Raw genomic sequence first — 25,258 nt, forward strand, 5'->3', positions numbered from 1 at the left:
GAGGATTATTATATAGCTGCTACGCTGGATGCTCAGCTAGATTTTATCACTGTTTACCGACTGAAATATTGAGGATAATTACACTGCAAAAACACAAACTCATCAGTTTTTAGTGCAAATATCTCAACATAACAAAACTGACTTAAAAATAAAATGTCAGCAAGATGTAGAAGCTTGTTTTAAGTAAATAATTCCTTAATATTGATTAAATTAACTCACTAATGAGACATTTTTCCTACAAGTCAAATAATCTGCCTGTGGATTTAGTACGTTTTCGTCAATATTAAGGACTAATTACTCAAAATAAGCTCTTATATTTAGTTACTCGTAAGTGTTTCAATAAGCAATAAATTAATCACACAATGAATTAAAACAAGCTCCTTAATTTCCATTCTGATTATTCATATTTTTTAAACTGTAATTTTGTTTACAGGGACATAATAATCCATTTTATTCATGGTTTTGGCTGAATGTGGTTTTTATTTCCATTTTAATTATTGTTTTTTTTTTGTTGCATTTTATTTTAGGTACTTAAAATATCTTCCAGTTCCAGTGTTAAGTGCTCTTTTCAAAATTAAAGTTTATCGTTGTACCATTATTAAAATACTTAAAAATTGTCTCCAGAAAACAATATTATTGGTTGTCGCAATAATGTCTGGGGCAATTTACCATCCAGTAAAATTTGTATTCATACTTGTAAGTTAGTTCAGTTTTATTTCTTGAGTACAGTATTTTCCGCACTATAAAGCGCACCTAAAAACCTTCAATTTCCTCAAAAGCCGACAGTGTGCCGTATAATCCAGTGCGCCTTATATATGGACCAATATTGAGCCACAACAGGTCTAGCAACTACGGTAAGCAGCCGCCGACTTCATTTTCCCCCATAGAAGAAGAAGTGCGCGATGCATGCTGGGATAGTTGTCAGAATGCTGGTTTGTAATCTATTAATAAAGTTTGACTGACCTATCTACCTACCGACTGTCTAGAATCAGGTTGTCTGCAGGTCATTTAGCATCATGTTCTCCACGAACATGCTGTGCGCGAACGGAGGAGGGTGACCATCGCCCTTCGTCACCCTTCTCCGTGAGCCTTCCGGCCCAGTAGCAGAAGGCTCTCCTCGCCGACCGAAGTCGGACTGTTTTGTTGACATTCCCGTTAGTGCAGCTCCATCTAGTGGATGCATAACGTAACTCCAGCCTCTACTGTAGCGTCTATTCTATGCGCCTTATAATGCGGTGCGCCTTATATATGAAAAAAGTTTTAAAATAGGCCATTCATTGAAGGTGCGCCTTATAATCCGGTGCGCCTTGTAGTGCGGAAAATACTGTACTAAGAAATTAAACTACACTAAAAATACTTCATATGATTTTGTGTTTTTGCAGTGTAGCATCAGACAATTGGTTCAAATTACTTCTTTTTTGTTGACAGTCTGTTTAAATTATACTGATACGATCCTACAACTAAAAAAAAAAGCTTCAAAGTGAATTGCATGTTTTGCCTAAAATGAAAGCGGACATTATCTTGGTGGTTTTTAATCCTCAGTTTGTGGACGTCAGAGATTTGTCGTGACTTTCCAGAGGCAGTTTAATATTTCTCCAGAGATATTTTGTCGTCATGTTTGGCCATCTTGATCTCATAACGTGACAGATGCCGAACAGGACGGCGTTGCTCACAGGCTCAAAATCTATGATTAATAACGGCACCGAAATTGCAGTCGTCCATCTGTTGTGAATCAGCTGCAGCAGTTTAGTCACAAAAGGAAAAACTGTGACTTCTCTCTTATTATTTTCTAATACGACTGAACATTTCAAGGCTTACTGTAAATATGTAGAAACCTCAGCTGATTACTTGAGTTTTTCCAGTTTTTGAATCGGTCAGTAAAATTGCTTCTGCTCATAAAAAGTTGAGATGTGTTTGGATTTTGGGTGGCATGGGTGGCTGTATCTGGTGAGTCAGAGCCATTTGTTTGCTCTCCCACTCGGGACGGAGGAGGGTGGGAGGGTTGGAGTGGACATTGAAAAGAGACGCTCACTCAGAGAAGATCCCAGTTGGACAGGAGCTGGCGTAGAGCGTCCTCCTCTCACAGACAGGACGCAGAAACTGGACGGTAAACAGAGCTTTAAGAATCAGCTGGTCAGGAGAAGTCTGGATGGACGGCACCAACACGCTGGATGGGACTAACTGGTCATGATTCTCACACAAGGTAACTAACTTAGACTGGAGGCTTAAACAGTAATTACCTATTGAGGCGACAGTCGTTTGAAGATAAAAGCTTTTATGTCTTAATTATGTGTTGGCGCTGTCTCTAAGTCCATATGGTGCTGTCAGATTACTTTATTATCTCACAAAATTTGGTAAACATGATGACCAAGTGGAGTGTTCTAAGTTTAGACACAAAATAATCAGGTGATTTACTGGCCAATTTAGTTTTTTACTGACTCTGACTGTAATTATGCTACAAAAAAGATACTAAATGAGATGTTTTTATTAATGATGTAGTAGTTGTGTATTCAACAAAATGAAGGAATTAAGACATTAAGATGTATTTCACCAACCATTATCTATTTTCCTGGGGGGAAAAAATGGGTGTTATTTATTTTTAATTTTATTTCCTTTATTTAACCAGGTAAGCCCCCATTGAGATCCAGATCTCATTGTAAAGAGGGACCTGTTGGTTGGTGCTTTTATAGACTGAAAATGCTGGATGTTTTTACTTTTAACAAATAGGTAAAATATTGCTGATCAAAGGTAAAATTGGCCGATTACACAATTACAATTACACAATTGATTGGTGAAGCTCTACTTATGTCCTGCAGTTATAAATATTACATGCACCAAATATTTACATTTTAAAAAGACATAACATTTTTTATTGTCTGGCATTAAATCTGATTAAGTTTTACCTGATGAAAGTTAAATAGGATGACTGAATTTAACAGGTCGATCTCTGTAAGAAAGGGACATGGTGTTATAATAATGTTTGATGTTGATACTATTATAGTTTCGGACTCTTCTCTGGTTCTGTTGGATCCATGTGATGGTGCCACCTGCTGCTGGTTGAAGGCATCGTCTTTGGTTACAGTGTTTAGGAATGCTGCTGGTGTAACTGGCTGAGACGTGGTGTATTTACCATCTGTCCCATCATGTCAGATCTTTAACTGGCCCCTTACCACCAGTAGCTAAGCACTGTGTAGGTAACTCAGCTGTGGCCGCATTGGTTTCAACAATTCAGGGTTTTGATCCCAAACTTTTACAACCATATTGCGTCACAGGAAAACTTTATAGATAATAACAGATTTTCAATTAATTATCGATTAATGGTTTATTAGATTAAAATGAAATCAGATCGATTAAATGAGAACGTCCGCTTGGACCTTCTTTTAGTGTTGTAGTTTGGACGCCATCCAGGAGAGGGCGCCGCTGGGCATCCGTAAGCACAGCCGTTGGTGCGTCAACAAAGATGGCGGATAACAGGAAAGATAAACGGTCAAAATAGAGTCCGGTATGGGGTGCAAGATGTTCTTTATGCGGTTCGTTTTGAAATATAAATTTAACATTAAAGTTTCAAGTTAGCAGCGCTCATTCAGCCGAGCTGCGTGACGGCCTAAAATGAAAGATGTGCCGTGAAGGCGAGGATGTGACAAGAAAAGCGGAGAGTAGCAAAGAAAAAATGTGACACGATGGAAAAAAACAACATGATTTTGAGGGCTGTTGTGAGTTAATTCACTTCACGAAGCAAAGTGATAGGGTGTGGGAGTCGGTTGGACCCCATTTGTAAACACAAGGGTTAACATTCTTTCTGCTTAACATATTTTAATATTTTATTTTTAAGCAACCTAAGAGGTTATAACATGTTTGATTTTATATAAAATCTTTTTTTTTAATTCAGCATATGAAAAACGTAGCCCCTCGTGTTTTGGGAAGGTGATCGATCGTCCATCTTGATTTTTAGGAAAGTCATCGCTCATCAAGTTATCCTTAGTCGACTAGATCAATCAAATCTAGAGCGATAAATTATATCCCATATTAATATCTCTGAATAGAGCCTTCTAAACTTGTTAGTTCCCAGCAGCAGCAGTCACCAGCGTGCCAAAAAGAGCTCATTGTAAACAAATCCATTGATTAGAGTAGTAATCTGCAGTTGACCAGTGGTCATGTGTTTGGGTACACCAGCTTTTTGGCTTCTTGGGGGCTGTGTGCTCTCATAAAGCAGCTTTGTGCCGTACGAACTTGAGCCACAAGTACCAGCTGGCAAGCTGTTACGCAATCACAACAAAAACGTAAAGTAAAAGCTGCGCATGGACACAGTGTCACACCCACGCTTCGCTTGCAGCCCCGGGCGCTTCATTCTGACTCCACCGGTCCCACACACAAGCACGCAGTAACACCCTCCTCCAGATTGAACGCGATGCAGTACGAGGACAAGATGGTTGCAATACGAGGCAGAGGGAGATTAGAACTGTCCCGGATTGACAGGCGGGCTTATGTCAATGACCTCGTTTTGCTGCTTGCTTGTCACAGATGTGCTGGTCCTGATGCAGAGGCTGCAAGATGTCAGGCCGAGGAGGGCGTGAACCCGGCGGAGGTTCCTCTAAAATTATCTGGATGTTGTGTTCTTGTGAGATTTCCTTACTTGTGTTCAAACTGACAGCAGGAGGTCTCGGTTAGTCAGCATGGAAAAATGCTCGTGCTGGGTTTGTGACGTAACGTCTCCTGCTTGGTGCCTTCGTAAATTACACGGTTGAAAGCGGAGGGAGTGACATGTGACTGCGGTGAGAAACTGTTATTACTTACAGAGTTTCTTTGTTTGGCTCTGTTTTAGCAACTGGAAGCAAAGCTTAATCTTTAAGAGTGTTAATTTGTTCCAGCTTGAACAAATACAATGCCCTGTTAAGGTATTCTTACTCACTGATATTTTAGTGTTGATCAACTACCAACTTTAAAATTTATGGGGATTGGTTCTAAAAAAAAAAAAAATCAATAAATGACAGACAAATGCAGCACGTTTGTCTGATTTGTTGTTGCCTTTATTAGAGTGTCAAGAAGCAGCACCATATACAGGCCAGGCAAAACCCAAGACTTAGACCTAAACCTTCGGAGCCACATAAAGTCAGTTACAAAGTCGGCCTTCTAGATCCTGAAGAACATTTCCAGGATTAAAGAACTATTGTTCCACCAAGATCTAGAGGAACTCATTCATGCGCCTCTATTCTGGAACAAATGTCCAGAAAACTGCAAACATGCTGAAACACTGAGTTCCTTTAATCGAGGCCACAAAACATTGTTTAGATCTTCCTTCAATTAACAAGTGGAAAATCATTAAGTGTTTAAACCGGTGATCATCTTCTCTTACATTGCCACTGCATTTTAATTTCTTTGATTTTGCTTGTTTTATTTTCCTTCTCATCATGTGAAAGTCTTTGAATTATTTTATTCCTAAAATGCACTATAGAAATAAAATAGCCCAGTCCAATGAGAATAAAATTTAACTGTTTGGCCAACACAAAACAATTTGTGTGATAGTAAACTAAAATTACACTCTGAACAGAACGTATCAGCTGTGAAATATGGTGGTGGCTGTATGATACTTTGGGGTTGCCTTTCAGATTTGTCAGCTGATTTGCAAAACTATTTGGAGTCATAAATGCAAGCAACCATTTTAATGTAATTTTATATTTGTCTATTCCGTAAAATTCAAGATGTGGAACCAATAAATCAGTTAAATATATGATAAATTAAAACAAGTTCAGTCATTTCCATTTGTATGATTTATTGTTTCTCTCTTTTCTGTCTCTTTCTACCAAAGCTGGTCTTCAGTCTGGGGCTTTGGCCTCAACTAGCCATTTTTTTGAAGGACAATTTTGCTTATAGAGACTTTATAGCTCATTTGATTTGTTGTTTCTGTTGTTTTGTTTATTTATTTTGGATATTTAAAATGTCTTCCAGTTCCTGTGTTTAATGTTTGTTATAAATTAAGGTTTATTGATCTTTGAGAATGTGTTCATCATCATTAGATTACTTGAAAATGGTTTCAAAACATTGTTTATCGCAATAATTTCTGGGACAATTGATCGGTTTTGCAAAACTGTGTAGCAGAAACATAATTTTATTACTGTTTTTGTTTCTCCAAAGAAGAAAGTAACTGGAGAACTCATAAATATAAGACTTGTCAAGCGTTAAAAACTTTGCTTCTTGCATTTCAGTACTTGAAGCAACATTAGACGTTGAATGAAACACCTGATCAGGTTTCTGCTTTGGTTGTAAATCAGTTTAAAGACCGTCTCTGTCTCCACAGGAAGATCTGCGTGCACTGCAAGTGTGTGCGGGAGGAGCATGTGGTGCGGTCGGTGCCAGGGCAGCTGGAAAAGATGATGACTAAGCTGGTGTCGGACTTCCAGAGGCACTCCATCTCCGACGACGACTCGGGATGCGCCTCCGAGGAGTACGCTTGGGTCCCACCTGGGCTCAAGCCTGAACAGGTCAGAGACAGGATATAAATTAAACTCAGATGCTCTCCTTCACCTGGACGTGTTCGTACACAGACCCAAATGATTTGATAGGCAGTAATTTCATAAACTGCTTTGTAAGTGGGTAAATTTCTGCCCGCAGTCTCTCATTTCTGCCTCTGTGAACAAACTTGTCTCCGGATTCAGGTGTACCAGTATTTCAGCTGCTTGCCAGAAGACAGGGTGCCTTATGTGAACAGTCCGGGGGAAAGATACAGAATCAAACAGCTGCTGCACCAGCTTCCGGCTCACGACAGCGAGGTAACGGGCTTCAGTAGAGGCAGAGAGACTCACCTGGTCAGGAGAGAGAGACACTCACCTGGTCAGGAGAGACTCACCTGGTCAGAGAGAGACTCACCTGGTCAGAGAGAGACTCACCTGGTCAGGAGAGACACTCACCTGGTCAGAGAGAGAGACTCACCTGGTCAGGAGAGACACTCACCTGGTCAGAGAGAGAGACTCACCTGGTCAGCTCTGGAACACACACAGTTACAGAAGCAGCTTCAAAACTGGAGCAGAATTTAGGAAAAGACTGAAAAAACACTTTACTGGTTGGGAGATGTGGAAAATATACAAACTAAATCCATTTGTTTTCCATTCATCCTTTCTTTCTCTGCTTTTTTTATCTGATTGTATTTTTGAAATATCAGTAATCAGTGACACTTTGAAAGGACTAAAAAAGTTTCTGAGTCTGAGAAGCTGCTGTGTTTTTACATAAAATGTCTCCTAAATCTGTAAATTTCTACCAGTAATCTCTGTTTTCTCGCAGCCTCAGTACTGCAACTCCTTGAATGATGAGGAGAAGAAAGAGCTCCGTACGTTCAGCCAGCAGAGAAAACGAGATAACCTGGGCAGAGGCGTCGTCAGACCTTTTCCTGTTACCATGACCGGAGCCATCTGCCAGCAGGTGCACAACACTTACAGCATCATGATCATATTTCATGATTAGAGCTATACAACGCTCAGGTTTTCCTTCTCCAGCATTAATGCACAGATGTGAAAGCTTATTAAAACGTATCAGCGCGTCAGGCTGACGCTAAGCGTAGCTGCATGTATGTGCAGGTAACGCTTGGAGGCTGCAGCACACAGAGTTACTGATCACAGAGCTGCAGAAGCAAATTACTGAGTCCTCTCCATTTGCTGAAGGATACACCACCTCACTTCCTTCCCTCTGCGCCACACCCGACCCAACCTCATCTGTTTTTCCAGTGTGGCAGACAGATCAGCGGCGGAGACATAGCTGTGTTTGCCAGCCGGGCGGGTCACGGCAGCTGCTGGCACCCCCAGTGTTTCCAGTGCTCGTCCTGCAGCGAGCTGCTGGTCGACCTCATCTACTTCTTCCAGGACGGGCAGATCTACTGCGGCCGGCACCACGCCGAGAGGCAGAAGCCCCGCTGCCAGGCCTGCGATGAGGTGGGCGGTTATCCTTTATCCAAGAAATGCTTCTCATGATTACGGCTAACGATCATTTTAGTGATCGATTAATCGATTTTTTCCCCTAATGATTAATTGGGAAAAAATATAGCAGATTCTACATATTTTTTATTTAACTGCTTAAGCTTAAGGTAACTTTTTATACAATATTAATTGATTATCTCAATAATTGATTAATCACAATTAATCTGATTAATCGTTTCAGCTCTAGTCAAATTTATTGTTGTCTTGATAAATTTCAGTTAATGTATCTGAAAAACTGACTGAAATGTTTTCATTCCACGATATCGATAAACATCAGTACATTTCAACATATGATTAAATAAAGTTTCTATAATTAGTTTAGTGACATAAATTAAATCACATTTGTTGATGCAACTGATATCCTACAGACGTTGATGTCAAATAGAAAAGTTTTTAAAATCAGTATTTATGTTTGTGCCACACAGGATTGTTTCAGTGTAATTATATCTAATATTTCAAATGACTCAATCAATCATGTATTGATCTGTGGAGTTGATGTAAAGATTGGCTTATATTTTATACGTTAATGTGTAAAATACAGGATTTTATTTTGTTGCTTTAGTGTTTTGATCTCTGACCAGTCAGGTGTAATTCTAAAAAAATATAATTCTGTTATATTTTAGTTTATCTTGTCTCTGCTGTAGAATGTAGAATACCATCTTAACGTATTATTAATAAATTATATAATGGAATAGTGACTTTGTTTTTTTTATCTCCAAAGTCCTGGAAAAGTTTGAAAATGTACCTTAAAAATCCTTGAAAAGTGCTTGAATTTTCCCCGCCTCCATTTGATCATAAACATAATTCACCAACCTAATCTCTGTTCATTTATTCAATCTATTTAAAGGTTTATGTCAGTCTCTTTTGCCTGGCCGCTCGCTGTGATTTAAGAGATTAGTTTGCTGAAGGATCTGACCCACAGCGGCTCTGTGGGCTGAGCTCAACCAGAGGGCACTGGGTTGCAATCCACTTCCTGTTTCTGTTTACCCAAACTGTCAGTGTGTGTTTGTTTACGTACCTGTTTGACCCTTTATTCCAGATTATTCTAGCAGACGAATGCACGGAGGCAGAAGGAAGGTACTGGCACATGAAGCACTTCTGCTGCTTTGAGTGCGAGGCGGCGCTGGGCGGTCAGCGCTACATCATGAGGGAGAGCCGACCGTACTGCTGCTCCTGCTACGAATCCCTGTACGCAGAATACTGCGACACCTGCGGAGAGTCAATAGGTACAGTGCAGTTCTACTCAGTTCAATTCAGAAATACAGTAATGCTTTATGTGCCGGGGCGTCATAAGACTGACATGAAGGAGTCTTATGACTGTCTATGACTGTTCAGTAAAGAATGACACACCTAAAGTCAGGTTGCTGTACTCCAATTAACAATTAATTGACTAAATTAGTTTCAATGATGGATTAATCCAATTAATTGTTTCAGCCCTAAAACATGTTATTTTTCAGAAAATTTCATATTTTAGTCTTTTTACTCCAATTAATGATTGATTACTAGGGACAGGGGTGCGGGTGCCGCCCCCCCCCCCCGGTTGAAAAGGGGTGCAGGTTTTAATGTTTTTATCTTTTTTTTGTTTTTTACTGTTTATTCAATGTTACATGACTCTGTTTCTGTTTTTAATGTTGTAAAGCACTTTGAAATGCCTTGCTGCTAAAATGTAATATACAGATAAAATTTGATGTGATTGATTATTAAATTAGTTGATTTTTTCAAAACTGATTAATCGTGATTAATTACGATTAATCGTTCCAACCCTAGCCTCCTGTAATGTCTAAAACTGATTTATTTTTCATTTTTAAGGAGAATACTCATCAATGCAGCAGATAATCACCTGAAAGTCTCTCCCTCAGGTATCGATCAAGGCCAGATGACGTACGAGGGTCAGCACTGGCACGCGGTGGAGTCGTGTTTCTGCTGCGCGCGCTGCACGCTGCCTCTGCTCGGCCGGCCCTTCCTCCCACGCGGGGGCCTCATCTTCTGCTCCAGGTCCTGCTCCCTGGGCGACGACCCCAACAACTCGGACTCCTGCGACTCGGCGCTGCAGAGCAGGTCTCCCCATCACGGCAGGCAGTGGGGGACGCCGGAGAGGGTGCCCTGCGGCTCCCCTCTGCAGCCACTAGAGGGCGTCAAACACTCTCCTGCACAGGACTGCATTCACACTGCAGTGGAGAGTAGAGGTGAAAATGACTGATTAGGCATTGAAGTGTGAGAAAAGTAGCTGTTTTTGTTAAATATTCATGTGATTTGCTTCCTTCAGGGCTTCACTGCAGCGCTCCAGTTCAGAATGGGGTTCCTCCACACACCGGCCATCCTCCTCCACGAGGCTCCTACTCGCCTCTGCCTCACATTCACCTGGGAAACGGCTGGCCAAGCGACGTTCCACACTACAGTCTGCTGCCAGGGGACAGCAGCGTCAAACCGCCAGCCACCGGTGTCCAGTTGCAGGAGGAGCTGAATGGAAATACTGGACTAACTGGTCGTAATTCAAGAGGAACCTCCACCAACAAAGACTGCAGGAACTGGGTGGAAAAGACAAATCAGGCAATGCAAGGTAACAGAAACCCCTGTGGGGAGCCTGAGGAGGGATCTGGCCTCTTCTGAGGGACAGAGTTTAGGTTCAGAAAGTCTGGCTCAGTGTTTCAGAAAAAAGACATGAGGGGAAGCCAACAGGTCAGGAAATCCACCTCTGGCTTTGGAGTGGCCTAGCCGAAGTCCAGTCGTGACTCTAATTGAGGTGATGTGGCATGACCTCAAACAGGCTGCTCATACTTAAAATGCCTCTGGAATAAACAAAATTTTAGTTTTAACCTCAACTATATCAGGTTAAAACACTGAACGACTTCCTGTTTTAAATAAAGCAACGTGGCGTCTCTTTGCTTTAGTTTGGTCTCTGATAAGAACGTCACAATTAGCAATAAATCAATTAATCGCACGATAAACTAAAATGATGAGAAACACTCTCCTTTAATATTATTGAAAAGCCGTAACTTTTAGAGACAAGGCAAATATTTAAACTCAGTGTGAAAATATTTAAATCAGTGTGAAAATATTTAAATCAGTGTGAAAATATTTAAACTCAGTGTGAAAATATTTAAATCAGTGTGAAATGGTTAGTTTTGGCTACCCGACACGTTTTCCCGTCTGATCTGAATGATTATTGTTTTTTAAAGTGCAGTTTTGTTTAGAGAAACTTGTTTGTGTTGTTTTATTTTTATATTTAAAATGTTTCCAGTTCTAGAGTTAAATGTTCTTTTGAAAGAATTTTTAAATCTCTGGTGTTCTCACATTAGTATAAAATTATTTTTATATTACCATAATAATAATATAACTATCAAAATTACTATAATTGTTATTACTAACATAATTATTATCTTATAATAATTATTAGTAATAATAACTTATTAGTACTGATAATAGTTATCGTTAATTTTCATAATATTGTCATTTTGAAAATTGCCTCAAATTGACAATATTCATCATTGATCTCAATCATTTCCTGTTCTTGTCGCCACATCAGGCCTCTTCTCTGATTATTCCCTCTTTTCTCCTCAGACACGCCGCCGCCATCATCAGACAGCTCCCCCGTCCTCCCACCTCCTCTGCCCCTTAAGTCCCGGGACCTGATGCCGCGGGACTCGTCCCCTCAGTCCCCGTCCCATCTGTCCCCGTCCCATCGGAAGGACCAGCCCCCCGAGTCGCCTCCTCCGCTGACACGCAGCGGCCAGGCCAGAGTCAGCTTCAGGGAGCCGATCAGCAGCAGCTACTCTGTAGAGGAAGACGACGACGACGATGAGGAGGAGGAAGAGGAGGAGAGGCTTCATGTCAGCGTGGAAACCAAGCAGACTGAGGATGACGATGGTGAGGTGGGGGGTTTTGGAAGCAGGCTGCACCTTCAGAGAGGCATCCCACCACAGATGGATCTACTGGGTAAGCAGAGTCCCTGGTGGTTCTGTGTTGGCCGAGGTGGGCTGGAGGTTTGCTAAAAATAAAACATTTAACTTTTCATGTTTGGTCCGATCACAACTCCAAGTATTTTATTAAGATTAAGATTTATTGGGATTAATTAAAGTTGAAAGTATTGAGCTCGTTTTAATTTATCAAGCGATTAATTTATTTAATTTCCTTTTTTGCCCCGTTCAGACGGCTCCTCATATCATCGTCATCACCTGAAGCGCGGTTGGGGCCGCTCCCGTACGTCCTCCGACCCCGTCCTCCCTCCGGGTTTGGAGCGGCGCCGGTCCGACAGACCCCGACTCGACACTCTGGACTTAAGGGCTGAGAGCCGGAGAGACGCACGCAGCTCCTGCGGCTCCCTGAGCCTCCAGCAGGGACCCCACAAACACGAGGACTGCTGCTCCACCTGCTCCTCCTCCTCCGAGTCCGAGGAGGAAGGCTTCTTTCTGGGGCAGCGGATCCCTCTGCCACCGCAGCTCCGGCAGCCCGACAACGGCCCGGCCAGGCGGCCCGAGGAAGTTCTGGAGGTGCAGAGAGACCGCGGCCTGAGAGGCAGCATCCGGCGAAGACGAGCTCAGAGCGCCAAGGAGAAAGATAAAAACTGTGCTGTGTCCTGAAGTAAAAGCTACTGACCATTCGTCCTCCTTCGCTGCAAAAACACAAAATACTACCAAGGATTTCTGGTCCAGTTTCTAACGCAGATGTCTGAGTAAACTTCAAATAAGACAAAACTAACTTACAAGTAGCTTTTCAGCAAAATACAGGAGCTTGATTTAATCAATAATTCACCGATCCAATTTTTTCTCTTCTGATATCAATACAGATATGTGAAGTTTATCGATTGATACAGAAAAACAGGACTGAATTGACTTACAACGGGTTTTCCATATTCCATATGTTTTCACACCTGATAGTCTGGTTGGTTCGTTTTGATTATGGACCAAAACTGCAACATTTGTTACATTTCCAGCTGCTGTGGTTTGATTGTGTCAAAAAAACCAAACCCTTTGAAAAATCCGTTCCCCTCCTCGCCTGTGGGGGCGCTGCAACAGGAACTCCTGAAGGAAACAACACAAAAACCTCTGAAGAAGACGCAGTGTAACTTCCTTTCTAAACAAAGATCTGATGCTACAATCTGAGTAGCATCAGATGTTAGCGGCTGTAGAATTTCCGTTTGATATTTTGTAAAAGACCATAAGTCATTTCTCCCACTGGCATTAGACTTAATTTATTTTGATTATATTACCCAGAATCCCCTGTGCTGTCGTCTGCTTCCTGCTTGCATTCATAAAGCAACTGGGATAAAAACCAACGTAAAATAAACAATTAAGAAACTGAAACAGACTAAAACTGTAGGTTGACGACTTTGGTCAAACATGTCAAAACAAACTGCAACAAACCTTTAAAATGGTTCAGGAAGTGCAGTTAATAATTCTAAATATAATGTAAAATAAATAATATTGCATAGAATTAGACTGAATAGATCTGCATTAGTAGACACAATATCCAATCGAGATTTTTTTACTTCAATATCGGGACCGGTGCAGATATTGAAGTAGATCGGTCAACATTAAGAAATGATTGACTTAAAACAAACTCCTGTATCTTGCTGAAAATTGTTTGAGTAGTTTTGTCTCATTTCCAGTGTAAGAAGATATTTGCTCTAGAAACTGGACCTAAAATAGTTTTTTGTGACTTTGCAGAGTGGTTTCTGAGGGTGACGCGTCAAACCACAGCCTGTCTGCCAACACAGTGAGGGAAACACATGATACCTCAGAACGAGGCTCCACCGAACCTCCTGCTTCTGCTGCTGGTCTCTGACGTTACACTGCAAAAACACAACAACCTACCAGGTAATTCAGGTGAACTTTCTACTGCAAATATCTTAGTACACTAGAAATAAGTTTAAGTAACTTAGAAGTACACTTTCAGCTAGAAATAGGAGTTTGTTTTATGTAAATAATTCCTTAAAATTGATTTTCACTGACAAAACATTTTCCTGTTATAAGTGAAATAATCTGCCAGTAGAACTAGAACTTTTTCATCAATTTTAAGGAATTACTGACTTAAAAAAATCTCCTATTTTTGCTAAAAAGTTACTTTTAAGTCAGTTTTGTCTTATACTAAGATGTGTACTAAAATATTTACAATAGAAACTGCATCAAAAATACTTGGTAAGATTTTGTGTTTTTGCAGTGTATGAAAAGCCTTTAAATAAATTAATATTTTATTGAAGATGCATCACTTTAAATGAGAATATTTAGGAAAAAACAAACAGTTTCAGTTAATAGTCAGTTTTGGAAAAAAATCTGTTAAGAAAATTATTTTGAATTTGTGTTTAACCCTCTTGGCCAACAAGATAAACATCTTTGGCGATTCCTCTTCGTGGGATGATGTTTGTACATTTCTGTAGAGATTCAGGTCTTTAAAATCAGGTTTTACTGACTCAAATTTAAGACTTTTTAAGACCATTATTACTGACATTTAAGGGATTGTTTGGGGATGCTAAAAACAGGTCAGGTTTCTAAACCAAATTCTTCTGTTTTTCGAGTTAGATTCGACACTACTGCAGTGAAAGGTGAATTTATTTTAAGGCTTTTGCTGCATCTTTACCAGTCGGTGGGGAAACGTGAATGAAACCTGTGGGTGGTGAATGTGAAGTGACCATTTGTTATAAAGACAGACCACAGTGATGCATTACTGCTCTTTAAAGTTACATAAACCACTTTCACCTCCGTTTTTAACAAATATGGGCAGGCTAAATTTCCCCACCTGTTTTAAAACACACAAAATTGAACAAACACAAAGTTATTTAACTGAATATTACAATTCTGATTGTACAGATAGAAAAATATCTGTTTATAATTTCAGTATAGTTTTCCCATAATGCTGTATGTTTATTTTCAGCATTTCGTTGCACTTTCTGCTGGGCATTTTTACTGCTAAGGCCACAAACTAACATTGAGATCATGATTGAGGTTTGATTATAAATGAGGCCTTTCCTCAGCTGTGTGTTCAGGTTTTATGCTGCACACAGAGTAACTCAGCTAAGGGAAAAAAGACTTAATCACCCTACTGAGATGTTTCCTGCATTTTAAATACCACTGCATCTGGCAAAATGTCAAAAGGCTGCACATTTTTTAAAGAAATATCTCAAAATGCGCTGTCTGTAGACATACATAAATAATTTTTCCCTGATAATGCTTTGGATGTTTAAAAACGCCTCAGTGGGGATGTGCAGTTTGGATTCTCACCCACATGCTTACATATAAATATTTTACCTGCTGTGCCAACATTATCTTACACTCTGAGCTACAAACTAAACTAAAATTCCCTTCAAGAACCTTTAAAAAAAAAAGTCTCTCGTCTTTGGTGAAAGTTTATTTATTTTTATATGTGCTGTGTAGATCACTGTTCATTGTATAAAGTGAAGTGAAAGATACGTTGACACTCGGATGTTTTTCTCTGTGATTAAATTTGACAAAAAGTTTTTGTGTTAATGTGTTTTTTATACTTGTAATTGAAGAGTCCCAACACTGCATGCATATAAGTAAAATAAAACATTTTAGCTGCAAATATGTGTACATAATGTTCCTTTTTATAACTTTTTCTCTGCATGCTGTGATCGCTTCAAACCGAAGACAAATTGCTGTTCACACCGTCTTGATTCTGATTTATTTTTTACATTTTGTCACGATACATTAATCAAAGTAGTGCACAACTGTGGAGTGGAGGGAACATTTTACATGGATAAATAAAACTTGTTTAGGACGGCAAATGTTTCATTGTAATTTGAAAAAGGCCACTTATGGTTTTGATAAATATCTACTAAAAAAGTGTTCTCATGTTTAAAGAACCATAATTTTATTTTTAGGCTTTAAAACAGAAAGATGCTAAATCTTTGTAACATGAGTGGATCTTTTTTTTTCTATGGGATGTTGATATTTGTTGAAAATGCTCTAAAAACTGCTCTAAGGTTTATATATTAAATGTCAATAAGATGTAAGCACTTAAAATAGAAGTCAAGCGATTCTATGTGGAGTTACATTAGGGGCATGAATTGTTAAAAAAAAAAAGATCTGAAACTGAAAAGGAAAGAAAGATGGAAAAAGGTTTGTAACTGACAGAAAAATAATTTTAAAACAGTAATTTTGCAACTAAAAAAATAATCTTGGAACAGTAACGTTGTGAAACTGAAAATTTACTTTAAAACTGAAAAGTTTTCAAAGTGAAATAATCTTGAAACTGAAAAATAAGTTTGAAATTGAAAGAAAAGAAATTGAAACAAAAGTAGTTTCAAGATTATCCAGTTTCAAAACATTTCACTTTCAAAACTAAAGACTTGAAATTGAAAGAAAACAGTTTTGAAACTGAAAAATAAGTTTTGACCATAAGAAATAAGTTTTGAAAATTGGGGAAAATTCCTTCCAGATTTGTGGTTTTTATTTATTTTTCTACAATTTTTTTGGACCCAATTTAGCTCCTTAAATTTTTCAGGTTGTGACGTGAAAAAATGTCACGTCATCTCATCAACCGGATAACTTCGTGGTAAAGTTTACAGTTTCCTGCTAACTCTTATCAGCAGTAATAATATATGCTGCACAGTTCAGAGTCCAGTTTGAGTAAAGATTTGCTCTCATTCAACTAAAGCACCAAAATCTGCTCATTGCGTTCCATTTATTTAATAATCTCATGAACTGAAAGCTGTTACTCTTTATCATTTCTGCTCTTCGTGTGAAGAACCAAGCCTTTTTCCAGTAAATTACAGGCTTATCTTCTCGCTCAGAAATCAAAAACAGTAAGGTAGTCACGTGACCTAAGCCTCCTTCGGGTTATTTCCTTGAAGACGCCTGATTGGTCCAATCAGCCGGGAGTGGGCGGGGCCTCAGCCAGCACACATGAGTTGTCAAACAGGTTTGTGTTGTTGCGCTGGTAAACGTTTGTTTCGGACACATTCATGCGGGAGGACCAGCGTCCCGAGTCGGCTTTTGTTCAGCAGAGACCCCCGGAACCCGCGGCTCCGCTCTTCACCGCTCAGGTGGGTTTTTAAAGAAGCAAAAGCGAGAGAAAGCCGCGAAGTTACCTGCTTCCTAATTAAAACCTTCTTAATCTCGTCAGGACTGGACTCCAGCGTTTACAGGCCCTGAGGCTGATCTACCTGAGGGCCCTTTTTACTGCTTTCCCCCCCCCAATGCCTCCCTCTTTATTTTTGCTTCCCGTCTCTCCTCATGTTTGCCTCTCGTTTCTCCCTCAGCTCAGCAGCATGTTAGGACTTGACTTAGAAACATTACATTAGTGGCTCTATTTTTGTTCCTCTGACCCTCCCCACCCCCTCCAACATTCCTTCCTGCTTTGTAACCCACCAGCCTGCTGCTTTAATTATATTTTTCTGCTGCCGTGGTTAATTTCGTTGAGACAGGTGAGGACTGGAGGTTTCTCCCAGCAGGATCTTGGACCAGCTCAGCCTGGAATGGCAAACATGTCGAGAATTTAACTGGCAGACGCAGACAGCAGTTTTAAGCACACAATCTTTATTGGATATAGACTTTCCTTGACCTTCTTCACTTTAGAGGCTGTGTTTTTGGGGGATAACCTATTTTAAAAAGGGGATGAGGAGTCATTGTTCCCTCAGCAGCAGCTGTTGGGTCGTGTGATCCGACTCCAGACAATAGCTGGCTGACAGCTGTCCTGATGCTCCCTCAAACGCGTGTCTTTTCACAGCCAGGCTGCAAATTAAGTGTCAGTTTTATTGTGTCTTTGTCTGCGATAAGATGGATGGCTGTTCAAGTCAGACTTTAGCCAGCAGGCAGCTATTGAACTTGGGACTGGGGATGGGGAACCCCTGCTTGGAGTTGTAAATATTCTCAACTTGTGTTAAGTTTCGCTTTAGCCTCGCCGTTGCCTTCCTGTGCAATTCGGCTCGACAAAATGATCACTTCCAGCACAGACCGAGTTTTCTCCCCTTTGCTTGGATTCCCTCCAGACCAATCGGCGACCAGCAGGAGCCTAAATGAAATATGACGTAGATTTTTTTTTTTGCGCCGTTTTTATAATTGTAGTTTTAACAATGGCAGCGGAGGAAACAAACTAAGTCCGTGTTAGCCACTCTTCCAAATATTGAATTAACATGAACAGCCATTTTATTCTCTTTTAGCAGTGGAGGCCGGCTGTTTACAGCGGAGGCAATTTCCGGTAAGCGTCATAGCATCGAACTAGCGCATTACATATGACACACTTTTTTCCTCAACTTTATTTGAAGATATATCATTTACAGTATAACATTGAGTAAATATGTGCGTCTCAGAAATGAACGGTACAGATAAAAAGCAAATGAGAAAAAGGGAAGGGGTTTAGGTTTCAAACGTTTTAATGGCCATTTTTGTTGGTCTTTGATAGATCTGATACAACACTTAATCTCATTGAAAAAAGCAGCAAAGCATGGTTTCCTTTCAGTGAATTTGTAACAATTCACTGAATTATATATATATATATAAAAAAAAAAAATCCAGGCCCTTTTCCATGAAATCCGAGCTCCTTTTCAAATAAGGCTAGTATGAGTTTATTTACAGGATGAACAGATAAACATATTTTGCCTAAAGTTTTATTTTCTGGGGATGATAGAAAAGGTTGTGAGAGTCAAACCTTTTAAAAAGCATAGAAGGGATTGGCTCCAAAACCTGGCATAATCGGCAGATGTAGCATTATATGCGACACAAGCTACTACTTACTACTTAGTTCTCATGTGACGCCACACTTCCGCGAATTCTTAACTGAAGAATCGAGTTGCTATGGCGTTGCCATGACAATAAACAAGTCGCAAGCTTGCTAGCTTTCGCCTGGTTCCTATCCAACTTATAAACATAAGTACATTTACTAATATTACTCGATCACAATTTTTGAGAACTCATCTCCAAGATAAATGAGTGATATTTACTGTAGTATTTACTGCCGAACTAAGAAAATTAGCGTAGCTAATGTAGCTTTTATCTGCAAGCTAAGAACATGTAGCCGTTACTACACGCAGGCTAGCGCATTACATACGACACAGAACCCAGAACCTTGTTATTCAAACTAGAAGGCAAAACAGCAACTTTAATGTTTATCACAGTAATTACTGGGAGGATTCATCATTGTGACAAGTTAAATCGTGATTAAAAGATTTAAATAAACGAATTAAGTGATCAATTAATCGTTAGCCAGAGTACACAGATTGAAAAAAAAAAGCAACACTTGGAGGTAATTTAGCCAAAAACTACTAAAAATATACATTTTCTATTTTGGATAAAAGAAAAATGTGCATCCATTGCAACTAAAAGAATGCAATGTTTTAAAGCAGTTTTTTAAAAGATGAATTATTTTCATTTTAATGTATTTCAAACATTGCATAAAAGGGTTAAAAGAAATATCTTTAAAATGTTCTAGTTTATGTGATTAATTACTAAAATAGTTTATTGCATCTTGCTTTAGGAAGGCCATGTTATGCCGCAGGAACATTAAAGCTTATAGAACCTGAGAAGATTATAAACTAACGATTATTTTAGTAATCAGTTACTCTTATTCTGATGATCAGATTCAAATTTTTCAAATAATGAACATTTAAAATTTTATCTCAAAGTTTAAATTATTTGAATTACATTAAAATATGGCAATAAACAAAGTTGGCAATTTGTTGATTTTAAAATCAACCCATCATGATTAATCGTTTCAGTCTAGTTACAGTGACATTGCCGTGTTTTTCACTGGTATTTTACGTGGCAGCATTATGGTTTAGGAATGCTATTTATGCAGCAGGAACAAGGAAGTTGCTTGACGCTGACTGGAAAATAAAATCCGTCTTCAGTTACAAGTAATCCATTATTCTATTGATTAAAAATGGGCAAATTCTGCAGATTTTTTACGGTTGTGACTTAATTATTGCTCTGAGGGTGTTCTTTCAGCAAATTGTCATTTTTCGAGTCTGTATTTATACTCCGGCTAATGATTAATCGATTACTAAATGAGTTGACAATTATTTCAATCAATTAATCAGATTAATTGCTTCAGCCCAACAAGTAGCTGAAATAAGAAATCTAGTTCATAGTTTGAATGATTGCAACAGGCAGCCAGCTGGAGCTGCGGTGACATTAACTTTCTTCTGCACATGCAGAAATTGTTCACACAGGAGAATCACTGCGGTTGGGTTTAATCAATAGCATCAACGACCATGCAAAAAAAAAAAAGAGAATTCTGCTAACAATTATCTCCATGGCAACCATTTAGCCATGCAAAATGATTGTTTTCTGCCCTAGAGACATAGCTGCTTCTCAGACTTTGGAAACTGCTCCTTCAGACTAGCCAGCATCAATTGGCAAACCCTGGTGGAGCTGTGCATCAGCTGAGCTCATTATACGATCTACTTCTCAGTGAAACGCTGGTAAAAAAAAAAAAAAAGAAAGTTAAAAGGTTAATAGAGCAACAATTTGACTTCCTGAAGGCGGAGGTTTTAAAGAAACAGACCCAATTTCAAGACCTTTATCAGGAAGTAAAATTTATTTTATAACATACCAAGTATGGTCAGCATTTTCATAACTGAAGTTAACATGGTTACTTGATTGAACTGTAAACTGTCACTTAGTGACCCTTTAAATTAGAATGTGGTGTGAATATTTTGCATTTTGGTGGAGTTTGTATTTGTCCAAAGTTTCCAGGAAAGTGTTGTAAAAGTTTTATTGACCGACTTTCTGCTGTCCACAGGAAGTCCAAATGTCAGGCTGCTAAAGGTCAGCAGAGGTCACATCTCTTGGTCATGGCAGGAAGATGATCCCCTAGCGCTCTACAGGAAGCCACACTGAAAACAGGAAGCTTCAGTCATGCCAGTGGAGGCGCTCCAACATCCCTCAAGGCAGCCGCTGAAAGCTGCCGTAGGAGTTTCTCCTCCGCGCCTGCGACCGAAGGGTCCGCTGGGTCCAGACTTCTACCGACGGGCCCAGTCGAGCGCCAGCGCCCCGAGGCAGAGTGCTGTGGAGAGACTGGAGGCGGACAAGGCCAAATACGTGAAGAGTCAGGTGGCTCTGTCCAAGCAGCAGCCGGTCCGGGCGCCGGCGTTGAAGAAGCCACTGCTGAATCCCGGCACTCCGCTGCGGCCCACCAGGAAGACCCCGACCCAACCCAGCCCCAAGCCGGAGGGGGTAGAGCTGGACGTGGGGCGCCTCAGCAGCCTCATTAGCGACCTGCCCAATGGACCCCAGTCCGCCGCCAAACCCCCAGCGCCGCAGGTGAAGGCGAAACCGCGGCCGCCTCCTCGCCCCGACTGGGCCGTCGCCGCTATGGCGAGGCTAAAAGCAACCTCTCCTGCTACGGTGGATGGTCCGGTTTGTCCCGGGGCGCCGGCTGCTGGGACAGTACGCAGAGTGGACGTCAAACCCCAGGCGGCCCCGGTGCGGCTGACCTCCAGACCGCCACAGTACGTGCGGCAGCCGCTCCAGCCAGTTCCGCTGCATCCCCAGCTTCCCCTGCATCCGGCCACGTCCGGCCAGAGGCTCTTCGTCCATAAACAGGTACCACCGGTTCCTCCCAAACCCGAACCCTCGGCGCCGGCGTCCCCCGCCATCACCAGGCTGTCGTCCTCCAGCTCCAGAAAGCGACCGTCTCTGACCCGGTCCAAGTCGGACATGAGCGACCGGTTCTCCCGGGCCGGCACAGAGCTGGAGCGCTTCTTCAACCTGTGCGGCCTGGAGCCGGCCGACCTGCAGGACCTGCCGGCCTCGAGCTCGGACATCGTGTCGCTCGCCCGCTTCCGGAGCGTCAGCGCTCCCGGGTCCGAGTGCGCCGCCTCACAGAGAGGCGGCGAGGAAGAGGAGGAGGAGGAGGATGACGCCTTAAAGGCAGCAGATCGGGTTCCGTACGGCGTATCCGTCATTGAGAGGAACGCCAGAGTGATCAAGTGGCTGTATGGACTGAGGCAGGTCAAGGAGAACACGACGACGAGCACAAACCTGTAGCGTAGCACAAATTCACGACGGCGCAGCTGAGCTACGTAGATGGGAGAAGAAAAAAGTATATATAAATTTCCCCAAAAATCTCAGAAATTTTCTAAGGGGGTGGGGCGTTTGAGCTCGAAAAGTTGAACATTTGTGAGAAAAAAAACAAAATTTTGAGATCTAAAATTTTCTAGAAAAAGCGTGGAACAGGAACCGTGGAAAAGGATGAAGATTTTTGACTTTTGAAATTCAGAGAATCGTTTTTTTTTTTTTTTTTTTAAATTGGAATCATTTCAAAACTTACGTTTTTTTTACTGGCAAATTTTAAACTTTTGGAGCTCAGAATTTATTTTTATTAGATAAAAATGTCAAATTTTCAGAATTTGTTTTCCTCAAACATTTTTACTTTTAAAGAGTTTTTTCTAGAAAATTTCAGGAATTAATCTCTATATTTCTGAGTTTTTTTGGTGGAAAATGACTTTTTTCTGTCTACAATGGTCCTAACACATTGTTGAACAAGTTTCACCCAGGGGTGTCCAAACGAACTGGCTGCCCAAAAAATAAACAAATGAAGTAGTCCTCTGTGTAGAAAATGAACAACATTTACAATGTTGTTCATTGTAAATCCAATTATTTTAAAAAGTATTCTGCACATTTGATGTAATGAGAGAAATTGAGATTCTTTTTGGCTTGATTTAATTAATTTATTCTCGGAATAAGAACAGGTTTTGGGTCACTTTCTTTGAAAATGTTCAGCATATTTAGCCAAGTCTAATACATTTGATGAAACCTGGAGCAAAGGCGGCTTTTCAGTAGAAGTTTCTGCAGACATGGTTCGACTTGTTATAAAAACTGGTTTATTAAAAGATAAATACTTTTCCATTGTAAGAAAATTATGTTGGTTATAAGTTGAACCTTATTACAAATAAAAAGTGTTCAGAAGATGAACGGTCCAGCAATTTGTCCGGTGCTGGACCGCACAAAATCAGTTTGAGAGCCACAAATGGCCCCTGAACCACACTTTGGACACCCCTGATCTGACCTAAAATTGGATTATTTCTGCACTGTTTGAGTCTAAATGTAAAACTGGCTGAAAGATCAGTAAAAACACAAACTTGAGCATTTTTGTTCTAGTTTCTAATGCAAATATATTTGAAATGAGACAAAACTGAAAGTTACTTTTAAATTAGTTTTGTCTTAATTTAAATCTACTAAGACATTTTTGTACTTGAAACAAGACCAACCATACTTGGTAAAATTGTTTTTGCAGTGAATGAAGAACTGTCAGTCTGGTTAGAAAGTTGGTGACACTTTTTTGTTTTACCGTTTTGTTTCTGTTCCTCTTTATGAAAACAATCAGGTTGTTTTTCTCTTTTTGCTGTTGGAGCCATCAGACATCGTCTTTCATGGATCATGTCCTGCTGGAAACAAAACGCTTAAATAAAAAAAAAATTACAAACTACAGAGTGACGAATCTCAGTGAATCAACTCAAATATGAATATTTGAGTTTCAATTTGTTTTCTATGCAACCTGTATGAGGTGTGTTGAGTATCCACAAATTATACTCAGGTTAGAGAAGCTCAAAATTAAAAAGTAGAAGTTAAATTAAGAGGGAAAGAAAGTGTTTGGTAAAAAGTGATGTACCGAGTAACTGATCAAATTATTTAAAAATAAGACATCAAAATATAAAGTTAAGTGGAAATTGGTATTTTAAACACTTAAAATAATTAATAATTACAAAGTCAAGCAAATGTTATATTGACATAAACTTAACATTTTGATCAATATAGTTCATGCAGTGACTATCCAAAAATTTTATTCAAGAGTAGCGGAACTCGGTGGTAAGAAATGCAGCTTAGTAAAAATATTTGTATTTTTCTTTTTTTACAAATTACTCATGTAAAATGCAACTGAGTAACTTTAAAACTGACTCGCAACATATGGCGACAGTGAGAAGGAAAACTCCCTTGTAACAGGAAGAAACCTCCAGCAGAACCAGAACCTGGCTCTGTTCATATGCACCTGGTGTTTTGGGTCGCTGTCATGTTTTCAGACCTGCAGGTCAGAGCTGACTCGGCTCATTGTAAACCGGTCAGAACCCCAAGCTGCTCAGCGTCGCCATAATATTTCCACCCCCATACGCCTCACTGCAGGCGAGACTGTTGCTCGTTGACACACTTGTTTTTGGGAATTTCTCCACCGGACTTCAGACGTTCTCCTTTGAAGCAGAAAAGTTTGACTTCAGTTCTTCATCCCGTGTTCCTGCTGTTACCCACTCCATTTTGTTCCGTTTGTTTCTGAAGTGCGATTTAATATTTAATCTAAAGCCTAAATTTGGAAAACGTTATTTACAATTGAATCCAGGTTTTAAAAAGACAATGCTTTTTTCACTGAAATTAAATCAGACCAAGTTTTTCTTTTAGAAAAAGGAAAGGCTCGTTAGAATTACCAAAATTATTTCTACTTTCAAATGCCAGAAATTCTAGTGAGAACTTTTTTTGTTTTTTTTTAGATAATTTCTGAAATTTTCCAGAAAAATTTTGAAATTTCTCATTTTAAAAAGAAAAACAATTTCACAATGTTGGCAAATTTTTTAGAAGAAAAAAAAAAAAGGAAATTTGACTTTCAAAATTCAAAAATTTGCTAGAAAAAAATGAAATTTCTGAGCTCAATCTCAAATTTTCTAGAAAAGATTTGGTAGTTTGAGTTTGAAAATTTGCTAGAAAGAAACCTGGAAAATTTCCTATTGTCAATTTTATTAGAAAACATAAGTCAAAACTTTGCTAGAAAAACTTCAAATTTTGAGATTAATCTTAGAAATTTTCTGTAAAAAAAAAAAAAAAAAAAAACTTTCTAGAAGATAAAATCTTTAATGCATGTCAGATACGGTACACATTGCATATTGATCTGTTCAGCTGACGTAAGACTAACAGACAGGCTTCAAGGTGTAGAAGTTGTATCGGTACTGCCATTATGCTGTACTTGGCTAAAAGGTTTTCATAATGGATGTGTTTCGTTATATGAATTATTGTAATTTTTGTCCTTAAAGCCAAGATTTCGACTTACAGTAACTTTACTTTGGTCCGTCTGATTATGTAATTTTAAAATATTAAATGATTGATAATTTGATCAGTTACTCAGTACTTTAGTAGACCGTTTACCAAATACTTTGGTCTTCTTGGACGGCTACTTTTACTTTACTTCAGTAAAAATATGTTGAAGTAGTGCTACTCTTATTTGACCACCTCTCTTTACAAAAATCTTCCTCTTTGGCTCAGAAACATGGAAATAAATAATAAAAAACGTTTAACTCCAAAATTTAAATCTGCGCTCCATAAACTGAAGTGGAATTTAGTAAAACCTGGTGGTGG

The 25,258-nt window shown here is 39.7% G+C and overlaps 2 protein-coding genes across 7 annotated transcripts in view; both read left to right on the forward strand.

Moving 5' to 3' along the window:
- Positions 1-15,417, forward strand: part of prickle3 (prickle homolog 3) — a 29,902-nt gene extending 14,485 nt beyond the window's left edge. For 2 of the 4 annotated variants that reach the window (XM_008414368.3, XM_008414369.3), the window contains exons 3-11: positions 6,296-6,479; positions 6,654-6,767; positions 7,276-7,413; positions 7,716-7,919; positions 9,004-9,190; positions 9,824-10,150; positions 10,231-10,524; positions 11,526-11,900; positions 12,114-15,417. In XM_008414368.3, coding sequence (XP_008412590.2) covers positions 6,296-6,479; positions 6,654-6,767; positions 7,276-7,413; positions 7,716-7,919; positions 9,004-9,190; positions 9,824-10,150; positions 10,231-10,524; positions 11,526-11,900; positions 12,114-12,544 — 2,254 coding nt within the window. In that variant the 3' untranslated portion in view covers positions 12,545-15,417. The other 2 variants (XM_008414370.3, XM_017306003.2) reach the window with 2 other exon arrangements.
- Positions 15,418-16,773: 1,356 nt separating this feature from the next.
- Positions 16,774-23,348, forward strand: fam110a (family with sequence similarity 110 member A). Of its 3 annotated transcripts, none has more exons than XM_017305577.2 (3): positions 16,774-16,965; positions 18,082-18,119; positions 20,661-23,348. In XM_017305577.2, exon 3 carries the CDS (start codon positions 20,777-20,779, stop codon positions 21,905-21,907), a length of 1,131 nt encoding a protein of 376 aa, XP_017161066.2. In that variant the 5' UTR covers positions 16,774-16,965; positions 18,082-18,119; positions 20,661-20,776; the 3' UTR covers positions 21,908-23,348. The 3 variants fall into 3 exon arrangements, with proteins under 3 accessions (XP_017161066.2, XP_081465325.1, XP_008412596.2); XM_081609199.1 differs by having other exon boundaries at positions 18,085-18,119; XM_008414374.3 differs by lacking the exon at positions 18,082-18,119.
- Positions 23,349-25,258: the final 1,910 nt, after the last annotated feature.

The sequence above is a fragment of the Poecilia reticulata genome, chromosome 7, assembly GCF_904066995.2.
Source record: "Poecilia reticulata chromosome 7, P_reticulata-male-v2, whole genome shotgun sequence".
NCBI lineage: Eukaryota > Metazoa > Chordata > Actinopteri > Cyprinodontiformes > Poeciliidae > Poecilia > Poecilia reticulata.